The sequence below is a fragment of the Pristiophorus japonicus genome, chromosome 6, assembly GCF_044704955.1.
Source record: "Pristiophorus japonicus isolate sPriJap1 chromosome 6, sPriJap1.hap1, whole genome shotgun sequence".
NCBI lineage: Eukaryota > Metazoa > Chordata > Chondrichthyes > Pristiophoridae > Pristiophorus > Pristiophorus japonicus.
Genome location: NC_091982.1, coordinates 126,322,877 through 126,349,656, shown reverse-complemented (window position 1 = coordinate 126,349,656; position 26,780 = coordinate 126,322,877). Strand labels below are relative to the sequence as shown.

The 26,780-nt window shown below is 55.3% G+C and overlaps 1 protein-coding gene across 1 annotated transcript in view; it reads right to left on the bottom strand.

Moving 5' to 3' along the window:
- Positions 1-3,554: 3,554 nt before the first annotated feature.
- btk (Bruton agammaglobulinemia tyrosine kinase) overlaps positions 3,555-26,780 on the bottom strand; it is a 246,947-nt gene continuing 223,721 nt past the window's right edge. The window contains exons 15-18 of the mRNA XM_070882169.1: positions 11,501-11,565; positions 8,940-9,058; positions 6,402-6,559; positions 3,555-4,068 (exon numbers count right to left, since the gene is read on the bottom strand). Of these exons, the coding sequence (XP_070738270.1) occupies positions 3,991-4,068; positions 6,402-6,559; positions 8,940-9,058; positions 11,501-11,565 (420 nt within the window). The 3' untranslated portion in view covers positions 3,555-3,990. The remainder of the gene's footprint in view (positions 4,069-6,401; positions 6,560-8,939; positions 9,059-11,500; positions 11,566-26,780) is intronic.

Here is a 26,780-nt window from a genome sequence, read left to right as displayed (position 1 = left end):
GTGTTCCTGAACACCGGGTACGGTGTGTTCCTGAACCCCGAGTACACTGTGTTCCTGAACCCCGAGTACACTGTGTTCCTGAACCCTGTGTACACTGTGTCCCTGAACCCCGGGTACACTGTATCCCTGAACCCCGGGTGCACTGTGTTCCTGAATCCTGGGTACGGTGTGTTCCTGAACCCCGGGTACACTGTGTTACTGAATCCGGGTACACTGTGTTACTGAACCCCGGGTACGGTGTGTTCCTGAACCCTGTGTACACTGTGTCCCTGAACCCTGGGTACACTGTATCCCTGAACCCCGGGTGCACTGTGTTCCTGAACCCCGGGTACGGTATGTTCCTGAACCCCGGGCACGGAGTGTTTCTGAACCCCGGGTACATCGTCGTAGGCAGTCCCTCGGAATCGAGGAAGACTTGCTTCCACTCCCAAAGTGAGTTCTTTGATGGCTGAACAGTCCGATATGAGAGCCACAGACCCTGTTAAAGGTGGGACAGACATTTGTCAAGGGAAGAGATCGGTGGGGCTGGTTTGCCACGCGCTCCTTCCGCTGCCTGTGCTTGGCCTCTTCACGCTCTTTGTGTTGAGATGTGAAGAGCTTAACGCCCTTCCGGATGCACTTTCTCCGCCTCGGGTGGTCTTCGGCCAGGGACTCCCAGGTGTCAGTGGTGATGTCGCACTTTACCAGGGAGGCTTTGAGGGTGTCCTTATAATGTTTCCGCTGTCCTCCTTTGCCTCGTTTACCATGAAGGACCAGAACCCTGGGTACGCTGTGTTCCTGAACCCCGGGTACACTGTGTTCCTGAACCCCGGGTACACAGTGTTCCTGAATCCCGGGTACGCTGTGTTCCTGAACCCCGGGTACACTGTGTTCCTGAACCCCGGGTACACAGTGTTCCTGAATCCCGGGTACACTGTGTTCCTGAACCCTAGGTACACTTTGTTCCTGAACCTCGGGTACACTGTGTTCCTGAATCCTGGGTACACTGTGTTCCTGAACCCTCGGTACGGTGTGTTCTTGAACCCCGGATACATTGTGTTCCTAAACCCCGGGTACAGTGTTCCTGAAGCCCAGGTACACTATGTTCCTAAACCCCGGGTACACAGTGTTCCTGAAGCCCGGGTACACTATGTTCCTGAACCCCGGGTACACTGTGTTCCTGAACCCCGGGTACAGTGTGTTCCTGAACCCTGGGTACACAGTGTTCCTGAACCCTAGGTACATTTTGTTGCTGAACTTCGGGTACACTGTGTTCCTGAATCCTGGGTACACAGTGTTCCTGAAGCTCGGGTACACTATGTTCCTGAACCCTGGGTACACTGTGTTCCTGAACCCTGGGTACACAGTGTTCCTGAACCCCGGGTACACAGTGTTCCTGAACCCCTGATACAGCGTGTTCCTGAATCCCGGGTATACTGTGTTCATGATTCTCGAGTACACTGTGTTCCTGAACCCTGGGCACACAGTGTTCCTGAACCCCGGGTACACAGTGTTTCTGAACCCCGTGTACACAGTGTTCCTGAACCCCGGGTACGGTGTGTTCCTGAACAAGGTACAGTGTGTTCATGAACCCCGGGTAAGGTGTGTTCCTGAACCCCGGGTAAACAACCTTCCTGAACTACGGATACACTGTGTTCCTGAACCCCAGGTAAACAATGTTCCTGAACTCCGGATACACTGTGTTCCTGAACCCCGGGTACGGTGTGTTCCTGAACCCCGGGTACGGTGTGTTCCTGAACCCCGGGTACACTGTGTTCCTGAACCCCTGATACAGCGTGTTCCTGAATCCCGGGTATACTGTGTTCATGATTCTCGAGTACACTGTGTTCCTGAACCCTGGGCACACAGTGTTCCTGAACCCCGGGTACACAGTGTTTCTGAACCCCGTGTACACTGTGTTCCTGAACCCCGGGTACGGTGTGTTCCTGAACAAGGTACAGTGTGTTCATGAACCCCGGGTACGGTGTGTTCCTGAACCCCGGGTAAACAACCTTCCTGAACTCCGGATACACTGTGTTCCTGAACCCCAGGTAAACAATGTTCCTGAACTCCGGATACACTGTGTTCCTGAACCCCGGGTGCGGTGTGTTCCTGAACCCCGGGTACGGTGTGTTCCTGAACCCTAGGTACATTTTGTTCCTGAACTTCGGGTACACTGTGTTCCTGAATCCTGAGTACACAGTGTTCCTGAAGCCCGGATACACTATGTTCCTGAACCCTGGGTACACTGTGTTCCTGAGCCCTGGGTACACAGTGTTCCTGAACCCCAGGTACACAGTGTTCATGAACCCCGGATACAGCGTGTTCCTGAATCCCGGGTACACTGTGTTCATGATTCTCGAGTACACTGTGTTCCTGAACCCTGGGTACACAGTGCTCCTGAACCCCGGGTACACAGTGTTTCTGAACCCCGTCTACACTGTGTTCCTGAACGCCGGGTACGTTGTGTTCCTGAACAAGGTACAGTGTGTTCATGAACCCCGGGTACACTGTGTTCTTGAACCCCGGGTAAACAATGTTCCTGAACTCCGGATACACTGTGTTCCTGAACCCTGGGTACGGTGTGTTCCTGAACCCCGGGTACGGTGTGTTCCTGAACCTCGGGTACGGTGTGTTCCTGAACCCCGGGTACACTGTGTTCCTGAACCCCTGGTACACTGTGTTCTTGAACCCTGGGTACAGTGTGCTCCTGATCCATTTACACTTGTAGCAGGAGTTCCCTACTCTAATAGTCCTGCATTGGTGAGACCACATCTGGAGAACTGCGTACAGTTTTGCTCTCCTTATTTAAGGAGGCATATACTTACATTGGAGGCAGTTCAGACGGGAGCTTTCCTTCCCTAAAATACATGAGTGAACCAGATGGGTTTTTACAACAATCCGATAGTTTCATGGTCATCATTACTGACACTTGCTTTTTTATTCCAGATTTAATTAAATGAATTTAAGTTCCCCAACTGCCGTGGAGGGATTTGAATTCACGTCTCTGGAAATTTAGTTCACGCCTTTGGATTACTAGCCTTGTAACTAAAGCACTATGCTACCGTTCCCATGTCAAGTGCACCCCTTCCTGATTAGTGTGCAGTCAGTTCCAGAACAACCCACTCGAAACAGTGTGCAATCTGAGCTGCATTCCTCCCACCCTGATGGTGTGCAGTTGGTTCCTGTACATCTCCACCCTCTCTACACTCTTCGCAGTGTACAGAACCAGGATGCTGCTGGTGTTCCAGATCCTTGTGATGTTCCCGATCCTTCCCTGGAATTCTAGAGCCCCCTGGAGTCCCAGCTCATCCTGGTGTTCCTGAGTCCCAACCCCCTCATATTCTCAGATACACCTGGAGTCTCAGATCCTCCCTGAGCCTGATCCTCTCTCAAGTGCTGATTGACTCTCCCTGGAGTTCTTGATCCCCTACACCCGGGAGTCCTGGATCATACCCTGCTTCTGTTTCTCCCTTATTGCTTTGCTTGTTCCGTCTCGCCGTGTGCTGACACACAAAGAACACATTGCTCACTGTTTTAAATATGATCTAATCAAAGATTTATTTTTTTCTGTGCATGTGTGTGTGTTTGTGTGTGTATCTGTGTATTGTGTGTGTGGTGGTGGGGGGGGGGATGAGTGTTGTGTGTGGGTGTGAGAGGGGGGGGGGGAGTGTGAGTGTTTGTGAGAGTGTGTGTGAGAGAGTATGCCTGTGTGTGTTGTGTGTGTTGTGTGTGTTGTGTGTGTGTGTGTGTGTGTGTGAGAGTGTGTTTGTGTGAGTGTGTGTGTCTGTGGGGGGTGTCTGTGAGTGTGTGTGTGTGTGTGTGTGTGAGTGTGTTTGTGTGAGTGTGTGTGTCTGTGGGGCGAAGGACCCAGTTCAAAGAGACCATCTCTGAGCCTTTACACATTGCTGTTTTTATCAGTGTGCCGGAAGGTTGCGAAGGGTTAAACTCAGGTAGCGTTGGCGAAGGGAGAAGGTGCATTAGCAGCTGCGGCAGTGACTGCGGAGAATCTTACACCTGACTGTCGTCCTCCACCAGCTCCTGGATGTGGCACAGCAGGGAGCTGAAGGACGGGCGATTTTCTGCTTTCTGCAAAGGGAAAGAGTTAGTGAGAAACGGCACAAAACGCCAGTTCGGGAAACAACCGTGGTTACATCAGCCGAATCCCTCGCAACACGCTGGGACTGTAATTCTAATCAGGCAGCAAATACAGAGCCTCCAGACCACATTCAACCCAGGCTCGGCAACCAGGGCTGGGCAATAAACCAGGCCTTGCCAGCAACGCACACAAATCCACAAATCATTCCTTTTTAAACTGAGTCACCCAGACCAGTGAAAGGCCCGGATTCCATCCCAAGGTCTCAGTTATCTGACCACACGTTCCATCGCATCCTCGCCTCTACCCTTGATACCTTCGTCCCCATTAAAACCATTCCTCGCCCACACCCTGGCCGTTCCCCCGGTACAGCCCCTATCTCCACTACCTTAAGTCCAAGGGTCGCAGGCTTGAATGTTTATGCTGGATAACTGGTTTAGCCATTCATCGCCAGATCTGGCTGGACCACATGAAGCACTATCGGATCCTACTCTCCTCTGCCAAATCTGCTCACTATTCCAGCATCATCCTGGAATGTAAAGATAACCCTTGGCTTCTCGACTACAAACCATCTCCTTAAACCCATCTCCTTAAACCCCTCTCCCCAGTCTCCACCCTCACCTTCTCCAACAAGTGCGAGGAGCTCATGGTCTTCTTTGTCATTAAGAGTGAGACCATCCGATCAGCTGACTTTCCTGTGCCCTAACCCACCGGGCCAAACTTCCTCTGAGGTCCCCCCTGCCCTAGCCCTGAACTCACATCTCTCTCCAGTTTTGCTCCGATCTCCCATCATGCCCTCTCCGAGCTCACCCTGTCCATGAGACCCACTTCCTGCTCCCTCGACCCTATTCCCACCAAACTGCTGACCACCCAACTTCACTCCTGGCTCCCATGTTAGCCGACAATGTTAACGGTTCCCTCTCCTTGGGTACTGTCCCCCTCCTTTTCAAGTCTGTCGTTATCACCCACCTCCTTAAAAACACCCACCTTGAGCCCTCTGACCTTGCAAACTACCGTCCCATCTCCCACCTGGCTTTCCTCTCCAAAGTCCCTCAATATGTTGTCATTTTCCAAACCCATGACCATCTTTCCCGCAACTCCATGTTTGAACCTCTACAATCGGATTTCTGCCCCAGCACGAAAACAGACCTTGTCAAAGTCAGCAATAAATCCAATGGGGAATTCAGGAGAAATCTCTTCACCCAGAGAGTGGTTGGAATGTGGAACCCGCTGCCACAGGGAGGGGTTGAGGTGACAAGTATAGGAATGCAGGAACAGGAGGAGGCCATTGAGTCCCTCGAGCCTGTTCCGCCATTCAATGAGATCATGGCTGCTCTGTGAGGTGGGGGGCTAAGGGGAGGGGGTAAGGAGAACGGGAAAGGGGAAGAGAGGTAAGGGGAGAGGGCGAGGTGGAGAGAGGTAAGGGGCGGGAGGGAGGGAAGAGGAAGAGCGGGAATAGTAAGGGGAGGGAGAGGGGAGAAAGAAGGGGATAGGGGGAGGGCACATTGCAGCAGGCAGGTGCAGCACAGAGAGGAGAACCAGATAGCTCTCCCACACACTCAATGCTCCCTTGCCATCTAATATGCCCAGACAGGAAACCCGACAATGTATTTCCCGACCGGAAACATGTATCTCACCCAACCAACCATTGGAAGTGAATTTTGCTTGGCTATTCGACCAAGGGGTGTGTGGGACGCAACAACCAGGAGAAGGGAGCCTGCGTGATCCCCCCTCGCTCTCACATTAGTTTGGGGACACTGCCCCGAGAACCTGGTTGCACACAGGGCCTTCCTGGTCTGTTCTGCTCATCCCCACATCCGGCAGCACGTGAGTGATCAGGGAAAAGAAAGACTTGCATTTCTATAGCGCCTTTCACAACCTCAGGACACCCCAAAGCGCTTTACAGCCAATGAAGTACTTTTGAAGTGTAGTCACTGTTGTAATGTGGGAAACGCGGCAGCCAATTTGCGCACAGCAAGCTCCCACACACAGCAATGTGATAATGACCAGACAATCTGTTTTTTTATGATGTTGATTGAGGGAGAAATACTGGCCAGGACATCGGGGATAACTGCCCTGCTCTTGGGATCTTTTACATCCACCTGAGAAAGCAGACGTCCGTCCGACAGACGACACCTGTGACAGTGCGGCACTCCCTCAGCGCTGCACTGGAGTGGCAGCCTGGGTTAAGTGCTCAATTGTCTGGAGTTGAGCTCAGATGTGAGAGTGCTGCCACTGAGTGGACAGAGAAGCAGTTTCAGGTTGCTTTGAAGATCTCCAAACACCCTCTCCAGGCAGTTAATAAATAAATAGGCCCAAGACTTACGTCCTCCCAGCAGCTGGTCATGATATTGTAGATATTCTCGGAGGCCTGCTGTGGCCTGTACAGGCGCCGACCCTGCAGTATGTGGTCCACCACATCCGCATTGCTGAACCTCTCATAGGGTGTCTTCCCCAAGGAGAAGATCTCCCATATCAGGACCCCTGTGACACGGAGTAAAGTCATCAGTAAACACACAGATCACCAGTGTCACCTCGCACACCCAACTCACTCGACCCTCACTCAAATGGTGACCTTTGCCCTCTGCTTCCCCTCTCACAACCAATATTGGCCAATCATGTTCCAGCACAGAAACAGCCCATTCGGCCCATCAAGTCTGGACCGATGATTTTCTCCACATGAGCCACCCAGTCTAATCCCACTCTCCCCCTCACCCCCCCCGTACCCCTTAACATCTCACCCAGTGTAATCCCACTCTCCCCCTCACCCCCCCCGTACCCCTTAACATCTCACCCAGTCTAATCCCACTCTCCCCCTCACCCCCCCGTACCCCTTAACATCTCACCCAGTGTAATCCCACTCTCCCCCTCACCCCCCCCGTATCCCTTAACATCTCACCCAGTCTAATCCCACTCTCCCCCTCACCCCCCCCCGTACCCCTTAACATCTCACCCAGTGTAATCCCACTCTCCCCCTCACCCCCCCCGTACCCCTTAACATCTCACCCAGTCTAATCCCACTCTCCCCCTCACCCCCCCGTACCCCTTAACATCTCACCCAGTCTAATCCCACTCTCCCCTCACTCCCCGTACCCCTTAACATCCCACCCAGTCTAATCCCACTCTCCCCTCACTCCCCGCACCCTTTAATATCCCACCTAGTCTAATCCCACTCTCCCCTCACTCCCCGCACACTTTAATATCCCACCCAGTCTAATCCCACTCTCCCTTCACTCCCTGTATCCTTTAATATCCCACCCAGTCTAATCCCACTCTCCCCTCACTCCCCGTACCCTTTAATATCCCACCCAGTCGAATCCCACTCTCCCCTCACTCCCCGTACCCTTTAATATCCCACCCGGTCTAATCCCACTCTCCCCTCACTCCCCGTACCCTTTAATATCCCACCCAGTCTAATCCCACTCTCCCCTCACTCCCCGTACCCTTTAATATCCCACCCAGTCTAATCCCACTCTCCCCTCACTCCCCGTACCCTTTAATATCCCACCCAGTCTAATCCCACTCTCCCCTCACTCCCTGCTCCCTTTAATTTCCCACCCAGTCTAATCCCACTCTCCCCTCACTCCCCGTACCCTTTAATATCCCACCCAGTCTAATCCCACTCTCCCCTCACTCCCCACACCCTTTAATTTCCCACCCAGTCTAATCCCACTCTCCCCTCACTCCCCACACCCTTTAATTTCCCACCCAGTCTAATCATAGAATCATAGAAATTTATAGCAAAGAAGGAGACCATTTCGGCCCATCGTGTCTGTGCCGGCTGACCAAGAGCTACCCAGCCTAATCCCACTTTCCAGCTCTCGGTCCGTAACCCTGTAGGTTACAGCACTTCAGGTGCACATCTAAGTACTTTTTAAATGTGGTGAGGGTTTCTGCCTCTCCCACCCTTTCAGGCAGTGAGTTCCAGACCCCCACCATCCTCTGGGTGAAGACCTTTCCCCTCAAATCCCCTCTAAAATTAATTTAAATCTATGTCCCATAGTTGTTGACCCCTCTGCCAAGGGGTCCTTCCTGTCCCCTCTATCTAGGCTTCTCATAATTTTATACACCTCAATCAGGTCGCCCCTCAGCCTCCTCTGTTCCAAAGAAAACAGACCCAGCCTATCCAATCTTTCCTCAAAGCCAAAATTCTCCAGTCCAGGCAACATTCTTGTAAATCTCCTCTGTACCCTCTCAAGTGCAATCACATCTTTCCTGTAATGTGGTGACCAGAACTGCACGCAGTACTCCAGCTGTGGCCTAACCAGTGTTTTATACAGTTCAAGCATAACCTCCCTGCTCTTGTATTCTATGCCTCGACTAATAAAGGCAAGTATTCCGTATGCCTTCTTAACCACCTTATCTACCTGGCCTGCTACCTTCAGGGATCTGTGGACCTACACTCCAAGGTCGCTTTGTTCCTCTACACTTCCCCATTTAATGTATAATCCCACTCTCCTGCTCACTCCCAATTACCTTTAATATTCCGCTTACTCAAACAACTACAGGTAATTCCTTGTTAAAAGATTTAAAAGCTGAAAGCCATTCTTTCCCAAGACCTGTAAGCTGTGGAGCACCTCCACTCTCTCAATCCTCCCTTTCTCCCGCAATCTATGGGCTTTTAAAATATATGCTTGGTGTGACTGCTTTAACTTCATCTACTCCTTAAACCTTGGTGCAGGCCTCTAAAGGCCTTTCGTCCTTACTCTGCGTTTCTCACTTTAACAGTTCTTGGACTGGAACCAAAGCACAAAGCTGGAGTCCAGCCCCTTGTTAATGGAGCCCCCAGTGGCAGTATTCGCGGAGTGGACCATGGGACTGTGTAGTATCGGTTCCCAGAGATGTAGTGCTATTGATTGCTCACCAAAGGCCCACACGTCAGACTTGCTGCTGAATCGGGCAAAGTTGAGAACCTCAGGAGGGGACCATCGCACGGGGAACTTGGAACCTTGTGAACTCGTGTACTCATCATCAAGGACATACCTAACATAAAACATACCGTCAGTCTGGGATCGAGGCTGCAGACCTTCACCCGCACAACCCATACTGCAGATAGACCCCAAATAAAGAAAGCCGTGCATTTTCTAGCGCCTTTCACAACCTCAGGACAACCCAAAGCGCTTTACAGCCAATGAAGTACTTTTGAAGTATAGTCACTATTGTAATGTGGGAAACGCGGCAGCCAATTTATGCACAGCAAGCTCCCACACACAGCAACGTGATAATGACCAGATAATCTGTTTTTTGTGATGGTTGGTTGTGGGATAAAAATTGACCCTGGGGATAACTCCCCTGCTCTTCTTCCAATAGTGGCCCTGAGACTTTTTACATCCACCAGAGAGGGCACTCAGCGCCTCAGCTTAACCTCTGATCCGAGGGCCGGCACCTCCGACAGTGCAGCACTCCCTCAGCACTGCACTGGAGTGTCAGCCTGCAGCCTCTGGAGTGGGACTTGAACCCACAACCTGCCAACTGAGAGGTGAGTGTGCTCCCCACACAGCCACGGCTGGCACCTGAATCACTGACACTTCCTTCAAGCTGCCACTGATCAGCTTCTGATCTCTCCTGCCCCGAGGCACTGACCATCACAGGAGTGTGATGCCATGTCTGTGCACCCGCTCCGACACTCTGCCCAGGCTGACACTCTCCAGTGGGTGCCAGCGAGCTGAGACACCTGGGTGGGACATAAAGACATTGTCTGCACACACTCGCCAACAGGGGAGGCTGGCAGGGAGCAGGACAGGCAATGCTGGGTCATTGTTGCCCTCCTCACGGGTCCTGGCCCAACTGTAGCACTTCCCCGGGTGGGATCAGTTATCCTGCTCCGACATTATCAAACCTGGGGCCTTCTCTGCCAGGGGGATCGGGTGCTATTCGTATGTGTTAGCGGATAAACGTCTGCAGGCCTGTATTAACGTGATGGCAGTCTGAGTAGATCCAAGGACTTCTCTGTGCAAACCAAAACTGGCCGTCGGCAGCTCAGTGAGCACACCGTTACATCACACACACATCAGCACTCCCTCGCAAACCAATCAGAAACATTGGACTTTTCTGAACAGAAGGTGCATTGAGACACGGGAGATTTTGAGGTGCAACTAAGCGATGGTTTCTTCTATAACACCTCCCAAACCCTCGATCCCCACCACAGGAACAGAAGGAGGCCATTCAACCCCTCGAGCCTGTCAACCTAGAGACTCTGGAGTGGCACTTCAATCAGTAAGATCACGGCTGCTCTGTATCTTCATTACATTTATCCGCCTTGAATATGAGACCCTTAATACACTTACAGAACGAAAATCATTAAACCCAGAGAGGGCAGCCCCGCCTACATCACCCTGAGCCCCGCCTACATCACCCTGGGCCCCGCCTACATCATCCTGAGCCCCGCCTACATCATCCTGAGCTCCGCCTACATCATCCTGAGCTCCGCCTACATAACCCTGCGCCCCGCACTGAGCCCCACCTACATCGCACTGAGCCCCGCCTACATCACCCTGAGCCCCGCCTACATCACCCTGAGCCCCGCCTACATCACCCTGAGCCCAGTCTACACCACCGCGAGCCCCGCCTACATAGCCCAGAGCCCCACACCGAACCCCGCCTGTATCAACTTTAGCCCCGCCTACATCAACCTGAGCCCTGCCTACATCGCCCCGATCCCCGCCTACATCGCTCTGAGCCCCCCTCGTGCCCTGCCTACACTGCCCTGTGCCCCACCTACACTGCCCTGTGCCCCGCCATGTGCCCCCATACCACCCTGAGCTCCCCCGTGCCCCACCTACACCGCTCTGAGCCCCGCCCCAAGCACCGCCTATATCACCCTGAGCCCTGTCCTGTGCCCCGCCTTCATCGTCCTGTGCGCCACCTACATCCCCATGAGCCCCGCCCACAGAGCCCTGAACCCTGCCCAGAGCTCTGAGCCGCGCCTACATCTCCCGGAGCCCAACCTACACCGCCCTGAGCCCCGCCTATACCGTCCTGAGCCCCGCCCACAGAGCCCTGAGCAACGCCTACTTCACCCTGAGTCACGCCCACTCCGCCCTGAGTCCCAACATCGCCCTGAGCCCCGCCTACATTGCCCTAAGCTCCGCCTACATCACCCTGCGCCCCGCCTACATCACCCTGCGCCCCGCCTACATCGCCCTGAGCTCCGCCTACATCATGCTGAGCTCCGCCTACATCACGCTGAGCTCCGCCTACATCACGCTTAGCTCCGCCTACACCGCCCTGAGCCCCGCCTACACCGCCCTGAGCCCCGCCTACATCACCCTGAGCCCCGCCTACACCGCCCTGAGCCCCACCTACACCGCCCTGAGCCCTGCCTACATTGCCCTGAGCCCTGCCTACATCACCCTGAGCCCCGCCTACATCACCCTGAGCCCCGCCCTGAGTCCCATGATTCACGAACGAGGAAACTGCACTCACCTGCTTAGCCCAAAGTCCGATACTTTCACAGTCCCGGCATCATCGACCAAGCAGTTCCTGGCAGCCTAAGGTAATAAAACAGAGAACAGGATGGGTCAAAACCTGAGCTGTGTCTCCCTTCGAAACCAACTGGTGCTGCTGATCCCTGCCTGTGCAACACACACTTCCTCACACCCACATCGGGGCCTGGGCAACGGGGTGCAGTGCCCAAGGTACTGGACTGATAATGCAGAGGCCTGGCCCTGCAGTGCATTCTGTCGGACGCTGATTCAATGAACCTGACGCTCAGCCCCCAGCTGGGCCCGACTCTCAGTCCCTCCCCCTCCTCCTCCCCCACTGGATCCGACCCTCAGCCCCTCCGCTGGGCCCGACTCTCAGCCCCTCCCCCACTGGTCCTGACCCTCAGTCCCCCACAGGACCCGACCCCCAGCCCCCCGCTGGGCCTGACTCTCAGCCCCTCCCGACCCCCAGCCCCCCGCTGGGCCCGGCCCTCAGCCTCCCCCGCTGGACTCGGACGCTGCTTTAATGGGCTGCCTAGACACCAGTAACATCAGTCCAGTTGCCCTGTAGAAGTGGTCGTACTCCTGGGCCAGCTCGTGCCGCTCCCTGCAGTGGCTAGCTCTGATACTGATATCCCCATCTCGTCAGGGGTGGTGCTGCACTGGGTCCTGGTACAGCTCTGATATTTATACCCAGGGAGGGGCAGTGTTTGAGCCCAGGGAGGGGGAGGTCGAGCCCAGGGAGGGGGAGGTCGAGCCCAGGGAGGGGGAGGTCGAGCCCAGGGAGGGGGAGGTCGAGCCCAGGGAGGGGCAGTGTTCGAGCCCAGGGAGGGGGAGGTCGAGCCCAGGGAGGGGCAGTGTTCGAGCCCAGGGAGGGGCAGTGTTTGAGCCCAGGGAGGGGCAGTGTTCGAGCCCAGGGAGGGGGAGGTCGAGCCCAGGGAGGGGCAGTGTTCGAGCCCAGGGAGGGGCAGTGTTCGAGCCCAGGGAGGGGGAGGTCGAGCCCAGCGAGGGGGAGGTCGAGCCCAGGGAGGGGGAGGTCGAGCCCAGGGAGGGGCAGTGTTCGAGCCCAGGGAGGGGGAGGTCGAGCCCAGGGAGGGGCAGTGTTCGAGCCCAGGGAGGGGCAGTGTTTGAGCCCAGGGAGGGGGAGGTCGAGCCCAGGGAGGGGCAGTGTTCGAGCCCAGGGAGGGGGAGGTCGAGCCCAGGGAGGGGCAGTGTTCGAGCCCAGGGAGGGGGAGGTCGAGCCCAGCGAGGGGGAGGTCGAGCCCAGGGAGGGGGAGGTCGAGCCCAGGGAGGGGGAGGTCGAGCCCAGCGAGGGGGAGGTCGAGCCCAGGGAGGGGGAGGTCGAGCCCAGCGAGGGGGAGGTCGAGCCCAGGGAGGGGGAGGTCGAGCCCAGGGAGGGGCAGTGTTCGAGCCCAGGGAGGGGGAGGTCGAGCCCAGGGAGGAGCATTGTTTGAGCCCAGGGAGGAGCATTGTTTGAGCCCAGGGAGGGGCATTGTTTGAGCCCAGGGAGGGGGATTGTTCGAGCCCAGGGAGGGGCATTGTTTGAGCCCAGGGAGGGGCATTGTTTGAGCCCAGGGAGGGGCATTGTTTGAGCCCAGGGAGGGGGATTGTTCGAGCCCAGGGAGGGGCATTGTTTGAGCCCAGGGAGGGGCATTGTTTGAGCCCAGGGAGGGGCATTGTTTGAGCCCAGGGAGGGGCAGTGTTTGAGCCCAGGGAGGGGCAGTGTTTGAGCCCAGGGAGGGGCATTGTTTGAGCCCAGGGAGGGGCAGTGTTTGAGCCCAGGGAGGGGCATTGTTTGAGCCCAGGGAGGGGCATTGTTTGAGCCCAGGGAGGGGCATTGTTTGAGCCCAGGGAGGGGCATTGTTTGAGCCCAGGGAGGGGCAGTGTTTGAGCCCAGGGAGGGGGAGGTCGAACCCAGCGAGGGGCAGTGTTCGAGCCCAGGGAGGGGCAGTGTTCGAGCCCAGGGAGGGGCAGTGTTCGAGCCCAGGGAGGGGCAGTGTTCGAGCCCAGGGAGGGGCAGTGTTCGAGCCCAGGGAGGGGCAGTGTTCGAGCCCAGGGAGGGGGAGGTCGAGCCCAGGGAGGGGGAGGTCGAGCCCAGGGAGGGGCAGTGTTCGAGCCCAGGGAGGGGCAGTGTTCGAGCCCAGGGAGGGGCAGTGTTCGAGCCCAGGGAGGGGCAGTGTTCGAGCCCAGGGAGGGGCAGTGTTTGAGCCCAGGGAGGGGCAGTGTTTGAGCCCAGGGAGGGGCAGTGTTTGAGCCCAGGGAGGGGCATTGTTTGAGCCCAGGGAGGGGCATTGTTTGAGCCCAGGGAGGGGCATTGTTTGAGCCCAGGGAGGGGCATTGTTTGAGCCCAGGGAGGGGGCAGTGTTTGAGCCCAGGGAGGGGCAGTGTTTGAGCCCAGGGAGGGGCATTGTTTGAGCCCAGGGAGGGGCAGTGTTTGAGCCCAGGGAGGGGCAGTGTTTGAGCCCAGGGAGGGGCAGTGTTTGAGCCCAGGGAGGGGCAGTGTTTGAGCCCAGGGAGGGGCAGTGTTTGAGCCCAGGGAGGGGCAGTGTTTGAGCCCAGGGAGGGGGAGGTCGAGCCCAGCGAGGGGGAGGTCGAGCCCAGGGAGGGGGAGGTCGAGCCCAGGGAGGGGCAGTGTTTGAGCCCAGGGAGGGGGAGGTCGAGCCCAGCGAGGGGGAGGTCGAGCCCAGGGAGGGGCAGTGTTTGAGCCCAGGGAGGGGGAGGTCGAGCCCAGCAAGGGGGAGGTCGAGCCCAGGGAGGGGGAGGTCGAGCCCAGGGAGGGGCAGTGTTCGAGCCCAGGGAGGGGGAGGTCGAGCCCAGGGAGAGGGAGGTCGAGCCCAGGGAGGGGGAGGTCGAGCCCAGGGAGGGGCAGTGTTCGAGCCCAGGGAGGGGCATTGTTTGAGCCCAGGGAGGGGGAGGTCGAGCCCAGGGAGGGGCAGTGTTCGAGCCCAGGGAGGGGCAGTGTTCGAGCCCAGGGAGGGGGAGGTCGAGCCCAGGGAGTGGGAGGTCGAGCCCAGGGAGGGGCAGTGTTCGAGCCCAGGGAGGGGGAGGTCGAGCCCAGGGAGGGGGAGGTCGAGCCCAGGGAGGGGCAGTGTTCGAGCCCAGGGAGGGGGAGGTCGAGCCCAGCGAGGGGGAGGTCGAGCTCAGGGAGGGGCAGTGTTCGAGCCCAGGGAGGGGCAGTGTTCGAGCCCAGGGAGGGGCAGTGTTCGAGCCCAGGGAGGGGGAGGTCGAGCCCACGGAGGGGCAGTGTTCGAGCCCAGGGAGGGGGAGGACGAGCCCAGCGAGGGGGAGGTCGAGCCCAGGGAGGGGCAGTGTTCGAGCCCAGGGAGGGGGAGGACGAGCCCAGCGAGGGGGAGGTCGAGCCCAGGGAGGGGCAGTGTTCGAGCCCAGGGAGGGGCAGTGTTCGAGCCCAAGGAGGCGGAGGTCGAGCCCAGGGAGGGGCAGTGTTCGAGCCCAGGGAGGGGCAGTGTTCGAGCCCAGGGAGGGGGAGGTTGAGCCCAGGGAGGGAAGGAGGTCAAGCCCAGCGAGGGGGTTGGGGCCCAGGGAAAGCGCAACAGTGCTTGGTCTCCAGTCGTTTTGGTTAGCTCTTGCCACTGGACCAAGACCATGTGGTGGCTGATGTGCAATGACCACCCCACGTTAAAAAAATCCACGTATAGTAATCTTTCACCCATTAAGCTGGAACTCATTGTAACACCTGTGAGTCCATCTTTTTTGGTGTGAAGAGCGTCATCCTCGTTACGAGGGACTGCCTCGTTGTAGTAGTATTCCATGGGCTTCAACTTTGCTGGCAAGCCTATTATGTGGTACTTTATCAAATGCCTTTTGGAAATCAATATACACATCAACTGCATTACCCTCATCAACCCTCTCTGTTACCTCATCAAAAAACTCAATTAAGTTAGTTAAACATGAGTTAGTTAAACATTTCATTCGATAAGGTGCTGCACAAGAGGTTATGAAACAAAATTAGGGCTCATGGGATTGAGGGAGGGGCAGTGTTCGAGCCCAGGGAGGGGGAGGTCGAGCCCAGGGAGGGGCAGTGTTCGAGCCCAGGGAGGGGGAGGTCGAGCCCAGGGAGGGGCAGTGTTCGAGCCCAGGGAGGGGCAGTGTTTGAGCCCAGGGAGGGGCAGTGTTCGAGCCCAGGGAGGGGAAGGTTGAGCCCACGGAGGGGCAGAGGTCGAGACCAGGGAGGGGCAGTGTTCGAGCCCAGGGAGGGGGAGGTCGAGCCCAGGGAGGGGGAGGTCGAGCCCAGGGAGGGGCAGTGTTCGAGCCCAGGGAGGGGGAGGTCGAGCCCAGGGAGGGGGAGGTCGAGCCCAGGGAGGGGCAGTGTTCGAGCCCAGGGAGGGGCAGTGTTTGAGCCCAGGGAGGGGCAGTGTTCGAGCCCAGGGAGGGGAAGGTTGAGCCCAGGGAGGGGCAGAGGTCGAGACCAGGGAGGGGCAGTGTTCGAGCCCAGGGAGGGGGAGGTCGAGCCCAGGGAGGAGTGGAGGTCGAGCCCAGGGAGGGGGAGGTCGAGCCCAGGGAGGGGGAGGTCGAGCCCAGGGAGGGGCAGTGTTCGAGCCCAGGGAGGGGGAGGTCGAGCCCAGGGAGGGGGACGTCGAGCCCAGGGAGGGGCAGTGTTCGAGCCCAGGGAGGGGCAGTGTTTGAGCCCAGGGAGGGGCAGTGTTTGAGCCCAGGGAGGGGCAGTGTTCGAGCCCAGGGAGGGGAAGGTTGAGCCCAGGGAGGGGCAGAGGTCGAGACCAGGGAGGGGCAGTGTTCGAGCCCTGGGAGGGGGAGGTCGAGCCCAGGGAGGAGTGGAGGTCGAGCCCAGGGAGGGGGAGGTCGAGCCCAGGGAGGGGCAGTGTTTGAGCCCAGGGAGGGGCAGTGTTTGAGCCCAGGGAGGGGCAGTGTTTGAGCCCAGGGAGGGGCAGTGTTTGAGCCCAGGGAGGGGCAGTGTTTGAGCCCAGGGAGGGGCATTGTTTGAGCCCAGGGAGGGGCATTGTTTGAGCCCAGGGAGGGGCATTGTTTGAGCCCAGGGAGGGGCATTGTTTGAGCCCAGGGAGGGGGCAGTGTTTGAGCCCAGGGAGGGACAGTGTTTGAGCCCAGGGAGGGGCATTGTTTGAGCCCAGGGAGGGGCAGTGTTTGAGCCCAGGGAGGGGCAGTGTTTGAGCCCAGGGAGGGGCAGTGTTTGAGCCCAGGGAGGGGCAGTGTTTGAGCCCAGGGAGGGGCAGTGTTTGAGCCCAGGGAGGGGCAGTGTTTGAGCCCAGGGAGGGGGAGGTCGAGCCCAGCGAGGGGGAGGTCGAGCCCAGGGAGGGGGAGGTCGAGCCCAGGGAGGGGCAGTGTTTGAGCCCAGGGAGGGGGAGGTCGAGCCCAGGGAGGGGCAGTGTTTGAGCCCAGGGAGGGGGAGGTCGAGCCCAGCAAGGGGGAGGTCGAGCCCAGGGAGGGGGAGGTCGAGCCCAGGGAGGGGCAGTGTTCGAGCCCAGGGAGGGGGAGGTCGAGCCCAGGGAGAGGGAGGTCGAGCCCAGGGAGGGGGAGGTCGAGCCCAGGGAGGGGCAGTGTTCGAGCCCAGGGAGGGGCATTGTTTGAGCCCAGGGAGGGGGAGGTCGAGCCCAGGGAGGGGCAGTGTTCGAGCCCAGGGAGGGGGAGGTCGAGCCCAGGGAGGGGCAGTGTTTGAGCCCAGGGAGGGGCAGTGTTCGAGCCCAGGGAGGGGGAGGTCGAGCCCAGGGAGTGGGAGGTCGAGCCCAGGGAGGGGCAGTGTTCGAGCCCAGGGAGGGGGAGGTCGAGCCCAGGGAGGGGCAGTGTTCGAGCCCAGGGAGGGGGAGGTAGAGCCCAGCGAGGGGGAGGTCGAGCTCAGGGAGGGGCAGTGTTCGAGCCCAGGGAGGGGCAGTGTTCGAGCCCAGGGAGGGGGAGGTCGAGCCCACGGAGGGGCAGTGTTCGAGCCCAGAGAGGGGGAGGACGAGCCCAGCGAGGGGGAGGTCGAGCCCAGGGAGGGGCAGTGTTCGAGCCCAGGGAGGGGCAGTGTTCGAGCCCAGGGAGGGGGAGGTCGAGCCCAGGGAGGGGCAGTGTTCGAGCCCAGGGAGGGGGAGGTCGAGCCCAGGGAGGGGGAGGACGAGCCCAGGGAGGGGCAGTGTTCGAGCCCAAGGAGGCGGAGGTCGAGCCCAGGGAGGGGCAGTGTTCGAGCCCAGGGAGGGGGAGGTTGAGCCCAGGGAGGGAAGGAGGTCAAGCCCAGCGAGGGGGTTGGGGCCCAGGGAAAGCGCAACAGTGCTTGGTCTCCAGTCGTTTTGGTTAGCTCTTGCCACTGGACCAAGACCATGTGGTGGCTGATGTGCAATGACCACCCCACGTTAAAAAAATCCACGTATAGTAATCTTTCACCCATTAAGCTGGAACTCATTGTAACACCTGTGAGTCCATCTTTTTTGGTGTGAAGAGCGTCATCCTCGTTACGAGGGACTGCCTCGTTGTAGTAGTATTCCATGGGCTTCAACTTTGCTGGCAAGCCTATTATGTGGTACTTTATCAAATGCCTTTTGGAAATCAATATACACATCAACTGCATTACCCTCATCAACCCTCTCTGTTACCTCATCAAAAAACTCAATTAAGTTAGTTAAACATGAGTTAGTTAAACATTTCATTCGATAAGGTGCTGCACAAGAGGTTATGAAACAAAATTAGGGCTCATGGGATTGAGGGAGGGGCAGTGTTCGAGCCCAGGGAGGGGGAGGTCGAGCCCAGGGAGGGGGAGGTCGAGCCCAGGGAGGGGCAGTGTTCGAGCCCAGGGAGGGGGAGGTCGAGCCCAGGGAGGGGGAGGTCGAGCCCAGGGAGGGGCAGTGTTCGAGCCCAGGGAGGGGCAGTGTTTGAGCCCAGGGAGGGGCAGTGTTCGAGCCCAGGGAGGGGAAGGTTGAGCCCAGGGAGGGGCAGAGGTCGAGACCAGGGAGGGGCAGTGTTCGAGCCCAGGGAGGGGGAGGTCGAGCCCAGGGAGGGGGAGGTCGAGCCCAGGGAGGGGCAGTGTTCGAGCCCAGGGAGGGGGAGGTCGAGCCCAGGGAGGGGGAGGTCGAGCCCAGGGAGGGGCAGTGTTCGAGCCCAGGGAGGGGCAGTGTTTGAGCCCAGGGAGGGGCAGTGTTCGAGCCCAGGGAGGGGAAGGTTGAGCCCAGGGAGGGGCAGAGGTCGAGACCAGGGAGGGGCAGTGTTCGAGCCCAGGGAGGGGGAGGTCGAGCCCAGGGAGGGGGAGGTCGAGCCCAGGGAGGGGCAGTGTTCGAGCCCAGGGAGGGGGAGGTCGAGCCCAGGGAGGGGGAGGTCGAGCCCAGGGAGGGGCAGTGTTCGAGCCCAGGGAGGGGCAGTGTTTGAGCCCAGGGAGGGGCAGTGTTCGAGCCCAGGGAGGGGAAGGTTGAGCCCAGGGAGGGGCAGAGGTCGAGACCAGGGAGGGGCAGTGTTCGAGCCCAGGGAGGGGGAGGTCGAGCCCAGGGAGGAGTGGAGGTCGAGCCCAGGGAGGGGGAGGTCGAGCCCAGGGAGGGGGAGGTCGAGCCCAGGGAGGGGGAGGTCGAGCCCAGGGAGGGGCAGTGTTCGAGCCCAGGGAGGGGGAGGTCGAGCCCAGGGAGGGGGAGGTCGAGCCCAGGGAGGGGGAGGTCGAGCCCAGGGAGGGGCAGTGTTCGAGCCCAGGGAGGGGCAGTGTTCGAGCCCAGGGAGGGGGAGGTCGAGCCCAGGGAGGGGGAGGTCGAGCTCAGGGAGGGGGAGGTCGAGCCCAGGGAGGGGGAGGTTGAGCCCAGGGAGGGAAGGAGGTCAAGCCCAGCGAGGGGGTTGGGGCCCAGGGAAAGCGCAACAGTGCTTGGTCTCCAGTCGTTTTGGTTAGCTCTTGCCACTGGACCAAGACCGTGTGGTGGCTGATGTGCAATGACCACCCCACGTTAAAAAAATCCACGTATAGTAATCTTCCACCCATTAAGCTGGAACTCATTGTAACACCTGTCAGTCCATCTTTTTTGGTGTGAAGAGCGTCATCCTCGTTACGAGGGACTGCCTCGTTGTAGTAGTATTCCATGGGCTTCAACTTTGCTGGCAAGCCTATTATGTGGCACTTTATCAAATGCCTTTTGGAAATCAATATACACCACATCAACTGCATTACCCTCATCAACCCTCTCTGTTACCTCATCAAAAAACTCAATTAAGTTAGTTAAACATGAGTTAGTTAAACATTTCATTCGATAAGGTGCTGCACAAGAGGTTATGAAACAAAATTAGGGCTCATGGGATTGAGGGTGTAATATACTAGCAAGGATTGAGGAGTGGTTAATGGGCAGCAAACTGAGAGTAGGAATAAACGGGTCATTTTTGGGTTGGCAGTCTGTGACCAGTGGGGTGCCGCAAGGATCAATGCTTGGGCACCAGCTATCCACAATCTGTATCAGTGATTTGGATGAGGGGACCAAATGTAATATATCCAAGTTTGCTGATGATACAAAGCTAGGTGGGAATGTAAGTTGTGAGGAGGATGCAAAGAGACTTCAAGGGGATCATCATCATAGGCAGTCCCTCGGAATCGAGGAAGACTTGCTTCCACTCCCAAAGTGAGTTCTTTGATGGCTGAACAGTCTGATACAAGAGCCACAGACCCTGTTACAGGTGGGACAGACATTCGTCGAGGGAAGGGGTGCATGGGGCTGGTTTGCCGCGCGCTCCTTCCGCTGCCTGCACTTGGCCTCTTCATGCTCTTTGCGTTGAGACTCGAAGAGTTCAACGCCCTCCCGGATGGACTTTCTCCACCTCGGGCGGTCAGTGGTGATGTTGCACTTTAACAGCGAGGCTTTGAGAGTGTCCTTATAATGTTTCCGCTGCCCACTTTGGCTCGTTTACCATGAAGGAGCTCCGCATAAAGCATTTGCTTAGGGAGTCTCGTATCTGGCATACGTATTATGTGGGCTGCTCAGCGAAGCTGATCGAGTGTGGTCAGTGCTTCAATGCTGGGGATGTTAGCCTGGTCGAGGACACTGATGTTGGTGTGCCTGTCCTCCCAGGGGATTTGCAGGATCTTGCAGAGACATCGTTGGTGATCTATCTCCAGTGACTTGAGGTGTCTTCTATACATCATCCATGCCTCAGATCCATACAGGAGGGCGGGTATTACTACAGCCCTGTAGACCATGAGTTTGGTGGTAGATTTGAGGGCCTGGTCTTCAAACACTCTTTTCCTCAGATGGCTGAAGGCTGTGCTGGCGCACAGGAGGCGATGCTGAATCTCTGCATCAATGTCTGCCTTTGTTGATAAGAGGCTCCCGAGATATGGGAAATGGTCCACGTTGTCCAGGGCCACGCCATGGATCTTGATGATTGGAGGGCAGTGCTGTGCGGCGGTGACAGGCTGGTGGAGGATCCTTATCTTACGGATGTTAAGCGTAAGGCCCAGGCTTTCATTTGCCTAAGTGAATACATTGACTTCTGGAGTTCAGCTTCTGAATGTGCACAGACGCAGGCGTCGTCTGCATACTGCAGCTCAACGACAGAGGTTGGGGTGATCTTGGACCTGGCCTGGAAGTGGCGTAGGTTAAACTGTTTCCCACTGGTTCTGTAGTTTAGTTCCACTCCAGCGGGGAGCTTGTTAATTGTGAGGTGGAGCATGGCGGCGAGGAAGATTGAGAACAGGGTTGGAGTGATAACACAGGCCTGTTTGAGCCCGGTCAGGGCGTGAATTGGGTCTGTAATGGATCTGTTGGTAAGGATGACAGCCTGCATGTCATCGTGAAGCAGGTGAAGGATGTTGACAAACTTTTGGGTATTCGAAATGGAGGACACTCCATAGACCCTCACGGTTGACAGTGTCAAAGGCCTTTGTAAGGTCGAAGAAGGCCATGTATAAGGGCTGGCGCTGCTCCCTGCATTTTCCCTGCAACTGGCGCGCTGCAAAGATCATGTCCATTGTGCCCCGTAGGGGACGAAATCCGCATTGTTATTCCGGGAGAAGCTTCTCGGCCACAGGGAAAAGACGATTGAGAAGGACTCTAGCGACAACTTTCCCAGTGGCTGATAGCCGGGAGATTCCCCTGTAGTTGCTGCAGTCGGACTTGTCCCCTTTTTAAAAATGGTCACAATCACTGCATCTCTGAGATCTCCCGGCATGCTCTCCTCCCTCCAGATGAGAGAGATGAGGTCATGTATCCGCGCCAACAGCGCCTCTCCGCCATATTTTAGCGCCTCAGCAAGGATTCCATCCGCACCCGTTGCCTTGTTATTCTTGAGCTGTTTTATGGCTTTGCCTACCTCGTGTAACGTTGGGGTTTCACTGAGTTGGTGGCGGGTCGCATGCTGCGGGATGGAGTTGAAAATACTCGAGTCAAAGACAGAGTCTCGATTGAGGAGATCTTCAAAGTGTTTCTTCCATCGGGCCCTGACAGCCTCGGTGTCCTTGATGAGTGTTTCCCTGTTCTTGGCCGGAGTGGGGTGGGGCCTTGGGAGTTTGGACCGTAGGTGGCCTTGACTGCAGTGAAGAATCCTCGCATATCGTGGCTGTTGGCCAGTTGTTGTATCTCCTGTGCTTTCTGCTTCCAGCACCTGTTCTTTAGGTCCTGAGTTTTTTGTTGGACCTGAACCTTGAGCCGTCTGTAATGTTGTTTTGCAGCTCCCGAGTTGGGCTGTTGCTTGAGGCTCAGAAATGCTTTGCGCTTGCGATCTATTAGTTCTTCGATCTCCTGATCATTTTCATCAAACCAGTCCTGGTGTTTTCTGGTTGAGTGACCAAGTGTCTCTTCAGAGGCACTGGTTATAGAGGCCTGGAGGGCAGATCAAGCGCTGTGGGCATTCAGCACCTCAGGGTCATCAAGGCATGCCAGATTGTCTGTGAGGCGCTGGCAGTATAGGGCTCTCTTAGCTGGGTCTCTAAGTGCCCCGGCATTAACTTTTTTGTGGCACTGCTTCTGCTGTCCCCTCTGCTTTGGGGCAATGTTAATGTCGATGATGGATTGGATTAGGCAATGGTCCGTCCAGCAGTCGTTAGCTCCTGTCATGGCACGGGTGATGTGCACATCCTTCGATCTCTGGCTCGGACGATGACATAGTCGAGCAGGTGCCATTGTTTGGAGCGAGGGTGTTGCCACGATGCCTTGTATTTGTCCCACTGGCGGAACAGGGTGTTGGTGATGAGGAGTTCATGTTCTAGACATTTTGTCAGGAGTAGGGTACCGCTGGAGTTGGCTTTCCCTACCTCCTCTCTGCCAATCATGCCTCCCCAGAGGGCTGTGTCTTTGCCGACCCTGGCATTAAAATTACCCAGGGTGATCAATTTGTCGCCCATGGGGGCATAGGACAAGGATGTCTCGAGGTTGGAATAAAAACCCTCTTTAGCCTCATCCGTTGCATCGAGTGTGGGGGCGTACGCACTGATGACAGTGGCACATTGGTTCCGAGATAGGGTGATACGGAGAGCCATGAGGCATTTGTTAACCCGACGGGGAGTCTTTGAGGCGGTCGACCAGCTCATTTTTGACGGCCAAGCCGACTCCATGAAGGCAGCGTTTTGCCTCAGGTTTCCCTTTCCAGAAGAAAGTGTAACCTCCATCATGTTCCTTCAACTGGCCTTCCCCTGCCCGCCGGGTCTCGCTTAGGGCGGCGACGTCAATGTCAAAACATCTGAGTTCACGGGCAACTATGGTGGTGCGGCGTTCCGGCCTGTTGCTGCTGGGATTGTCCATGAGGGTCCGAGGCGTGACGTCGTCTTATACCCCCAACCAACTTTTAATTAATTTTTAAACGTTTAACCAACTTTTAAACTTATTAAACAATCTGGGAGAACTTTAAAAACATACATTTTAGACTCTCAATCGAAATACTATTAAATATCTATTATTAATCTACATCTTTGACTTCAAGGGGATATAGACAGGCTAAGTGACATGGCAAATGGAATATAATGTGGAGAAATGTGACGTTATCCACTTTGGTAGGAAAAATAGAAAAGCAGAGTATTTTTTAAATGGTGAGAGATTGGGAAATGTTGGTGTTCAGAGGGACCTGGGTATCCTTGTACACCAATCACTGAAAGTTAACGTGCCGGTACAGCAAGCAATTAGAAAGCAAATGGAATGTTGGCATTTATTACACGAGGATTAGAGTATAAGAGTAAAGATGTCTTGCTGCAATTATATAGGGCCCTGGTGAGACCACACCTGGAGTATTGTGTAAAGTTTTGGGTCTCCTTACTTAAGGAAGGATTTATTTGCCTTAGAGGGAGTGCAATGAAGTTTCACGAGACTGATTCCTGGGATGGGGGGATTGTTCTATGAGGAGAGATTGAGTAGACTAAGCCTATATTCTCCAGAGTTTAGAAGAATGAGAGGTGATCTTATTCAAACATACAAAATTCTGACAGGGCTTGACAGGGTAGATGCAGAGAGGATGTTTCCCCGGGCTGGGGAGTCTAGAACCAGGGGTCACAGTCTCAGGATAAGGGGTCGGCCATTTAGAACTGAGCTGAGGAGAAATTTCTTCACTCTTTGGAATTCTCTGCCCCAGAGGGCTGTGGAAGCTCAGTCTTTGAGTATATTCAAGACAGAGAACAATCCATTTTTGGATAATAAGGGAATCAAAGGATATGGGGATAGTGCAGGAAAGTGAGGTAGAAGATCAGCTCAAGGGACTGAATGGCCTGCTCCTGCTTCTATATGTTATGTTATTATGTTATACCCGAGTATAAAAGTTTAGATAATTAGCAATTTTATTGCGGACCTGCTAGAAAATTTTAGTCTTTTCCCTACCCTAAAAAAGTGCAATTGCTTCTTGCTGCAAAAGTTTGCAAATATATTTAAATATTCAATTCAATATCAATATTACCAGCTCAGGATTAATAAATATGTAATTAAACTGCTCGCCTCTGGGACTGCAGTGCCGTAAAAGAGAGACCTTTCCTGAAACACCGAGTAAGTGTAAATTCCTTTTGGAGGTCGGCAGCGTACTCAGTAGCTATGCCGCCCACCCCAATCTCAGGCCGTTAAGTTCCTCACTTGCATTAGCCCCTTGGTTCCCCGCGATTGTTATGCTTTTTATGTCTTCTACTGTGATGACAGATACTAAATATTTGTTCCCCATTATAATTTCTCCAGTCCCAGCTTCTAAGGGACCACCATTGACGTACTTATAGAACCACTTACAATCTGATTTTATATTTCTTGCTAGTTTACGCTCGTATTCTATTTTCTCCCTTTTTATCAATTATTTGGTCATCTTTTGCTGGTTTCTCAAACTTGTCCAATCCTCAGCCTCACTGCTATTCTTCACAACATTTTAAACCTCTACTTTTAATCTAATGCTATCCTTAACTTGTTTAGTTAGCAACAGATGGATCACATTTTCCGTGGAGTATTGGTTTCTCAATGGAATGTAAAATTGGTGAAAATTTACGAATATTTCTTTAAATATTTGCCACTACCTATCTACCATCATACTTTTAATCTAATTTCCCAATCTACCTTGGCCAATTCACCCTTATACCCATGTAATTGGTTTTATTTACATTTCGGACTCTAATTTCAGATTGAAGTATTTCACTCCCAAACGTATTGTGAAATTCTATCATATTATGATCACTCTGCCCCAGAGGATCTTTTATGATGAGATTACTAATTAACCCTGTCTCATTACACAGTACAAGATCTAAAATAGCCTGTTCCCTGGTTGTTTCCATGACGTATTGTTCGAGGAAACTGTCCCGAATGCATTCCACGAACTCGTTTGACAATTTGATTTGTCCAGTCTATGCGAAGATTAAACTCCCCCACGATTATTGTATTACCTTTGGTACAAGTTCCGACCAGTTCTTGATGAATATTCTATTCAATGGTATATAAACTACTCATATCAGTGTTTTCTGACCCTCTGCCGAGCATTACAGGGCTCTTTCAGAGCATTCCAGGCAGTGTAGGCATGCCAATGATCTGCTCTTATCACATTGCATGTGCTAGCATGACTTTCATAGTATGTATGCTGTGCACATGTGCATGGGTTGCTCACCGGATTCATCAGCCGTGTCATCAGCAGATAGCCCTTGTCACCCAGTAATCGCCCGTTAGTTTGCCGTGGTGGCTCAAATGCAGATACACAGCGGACTGCCACACAATGTAGGCACCACAACTGCTGCCAGGGTACCGGCATTGACCTGCATGCTGTGTTATCTATGGTCACACACCAAGTGGACGCTGAGGGAGTGGAATCCCTGTCCATCCAGTACATGGCAGAGTTCACATGCGCCACCCGTAAAGCAATGTGTGTGTGCAGGCCAATGGCACCCCGCGAGACGGGGAAGTCTGAAATCCTAGAGAAGTCATGTTCTCTCAACTCCTGCCGTTCTCCGGCAAGAGAGAGTGAAATATAGTCAGCTTTCTGTGCATACAGACACTGAGTGACATCCCTTGCACAATAGTGGAAAGCAAACTATAACATGTTGCCAGTATCTCCAGCTCTAGCCTGGAAGGAGCCCGATGCATAAAAGTTCATCGCCATGGTCACCTTCACAGCTATTGTCAAACTGCAATTTGCAGGTGTGTCTCTCAAATGGGTCTATAGTTCCCAGGTGTGTCTCTCTAATGGGTCTGTAGTTCCCAGGTGTGTCTCTCTAATGGGTCTGTAGTTCCCAGGTGTGTCTCTAATGGGTCTGTAGTTCCCAGGTGTGTCTTTCTAATGGGTCTGTAGTTCCCAGGTGTGTCTCTAATGGGTCTGTAGTTCCCAGGTGTGTCTCTAATGGGTCTTTGTTCCCAGGTGTGTCTCTCTAATGGGTCTGCAGTTCCCAGGTGTGTCTCTCTAATGGGTCTGTAGTTCCCAGGTTTGTATCAAATGGGTCTATAGTTCCCAGGTGTGTCTCTCTAATGGGTCCGTAGTTCCCAGGTGTGTATCAAATGGGTCTATAGTTCCCAGGTGTGTCTCTCGAATGGGTCTGTAGTTCCCAGGTGTGTCTCTCTAATGGGTCTGTAGTTCCCAGGTCTGTCTCTCTAATGGGTCTGTAGTTCCCAGGTGTGTCTCTAATGGGTCTGTGCTTCCAGGTGTGTCTCTAATGGATCTGTAATTCCCAGGTGTGTCTATCTAATGGGTCTGTAGATCCCAGGTGTGTCTCTAATGGGTCTGTGCTTCCAGGTGTGTCTCTAATGGATCTGTAGTTCCCAGGTATGTCTCACTATTGGGTCTGTAGTTCCCAGGTGTGTCTATCTAATGGGTCTGTAGTTCTCAGGTATGTCTCTCTAATGGGTCTGTAGTTCTGAGGTGTGTCTCTAATGGGTCTGTAGTTCCCAGGTCTGTCTCTCTAATGGGTCTGTAGTTCCCAGGTG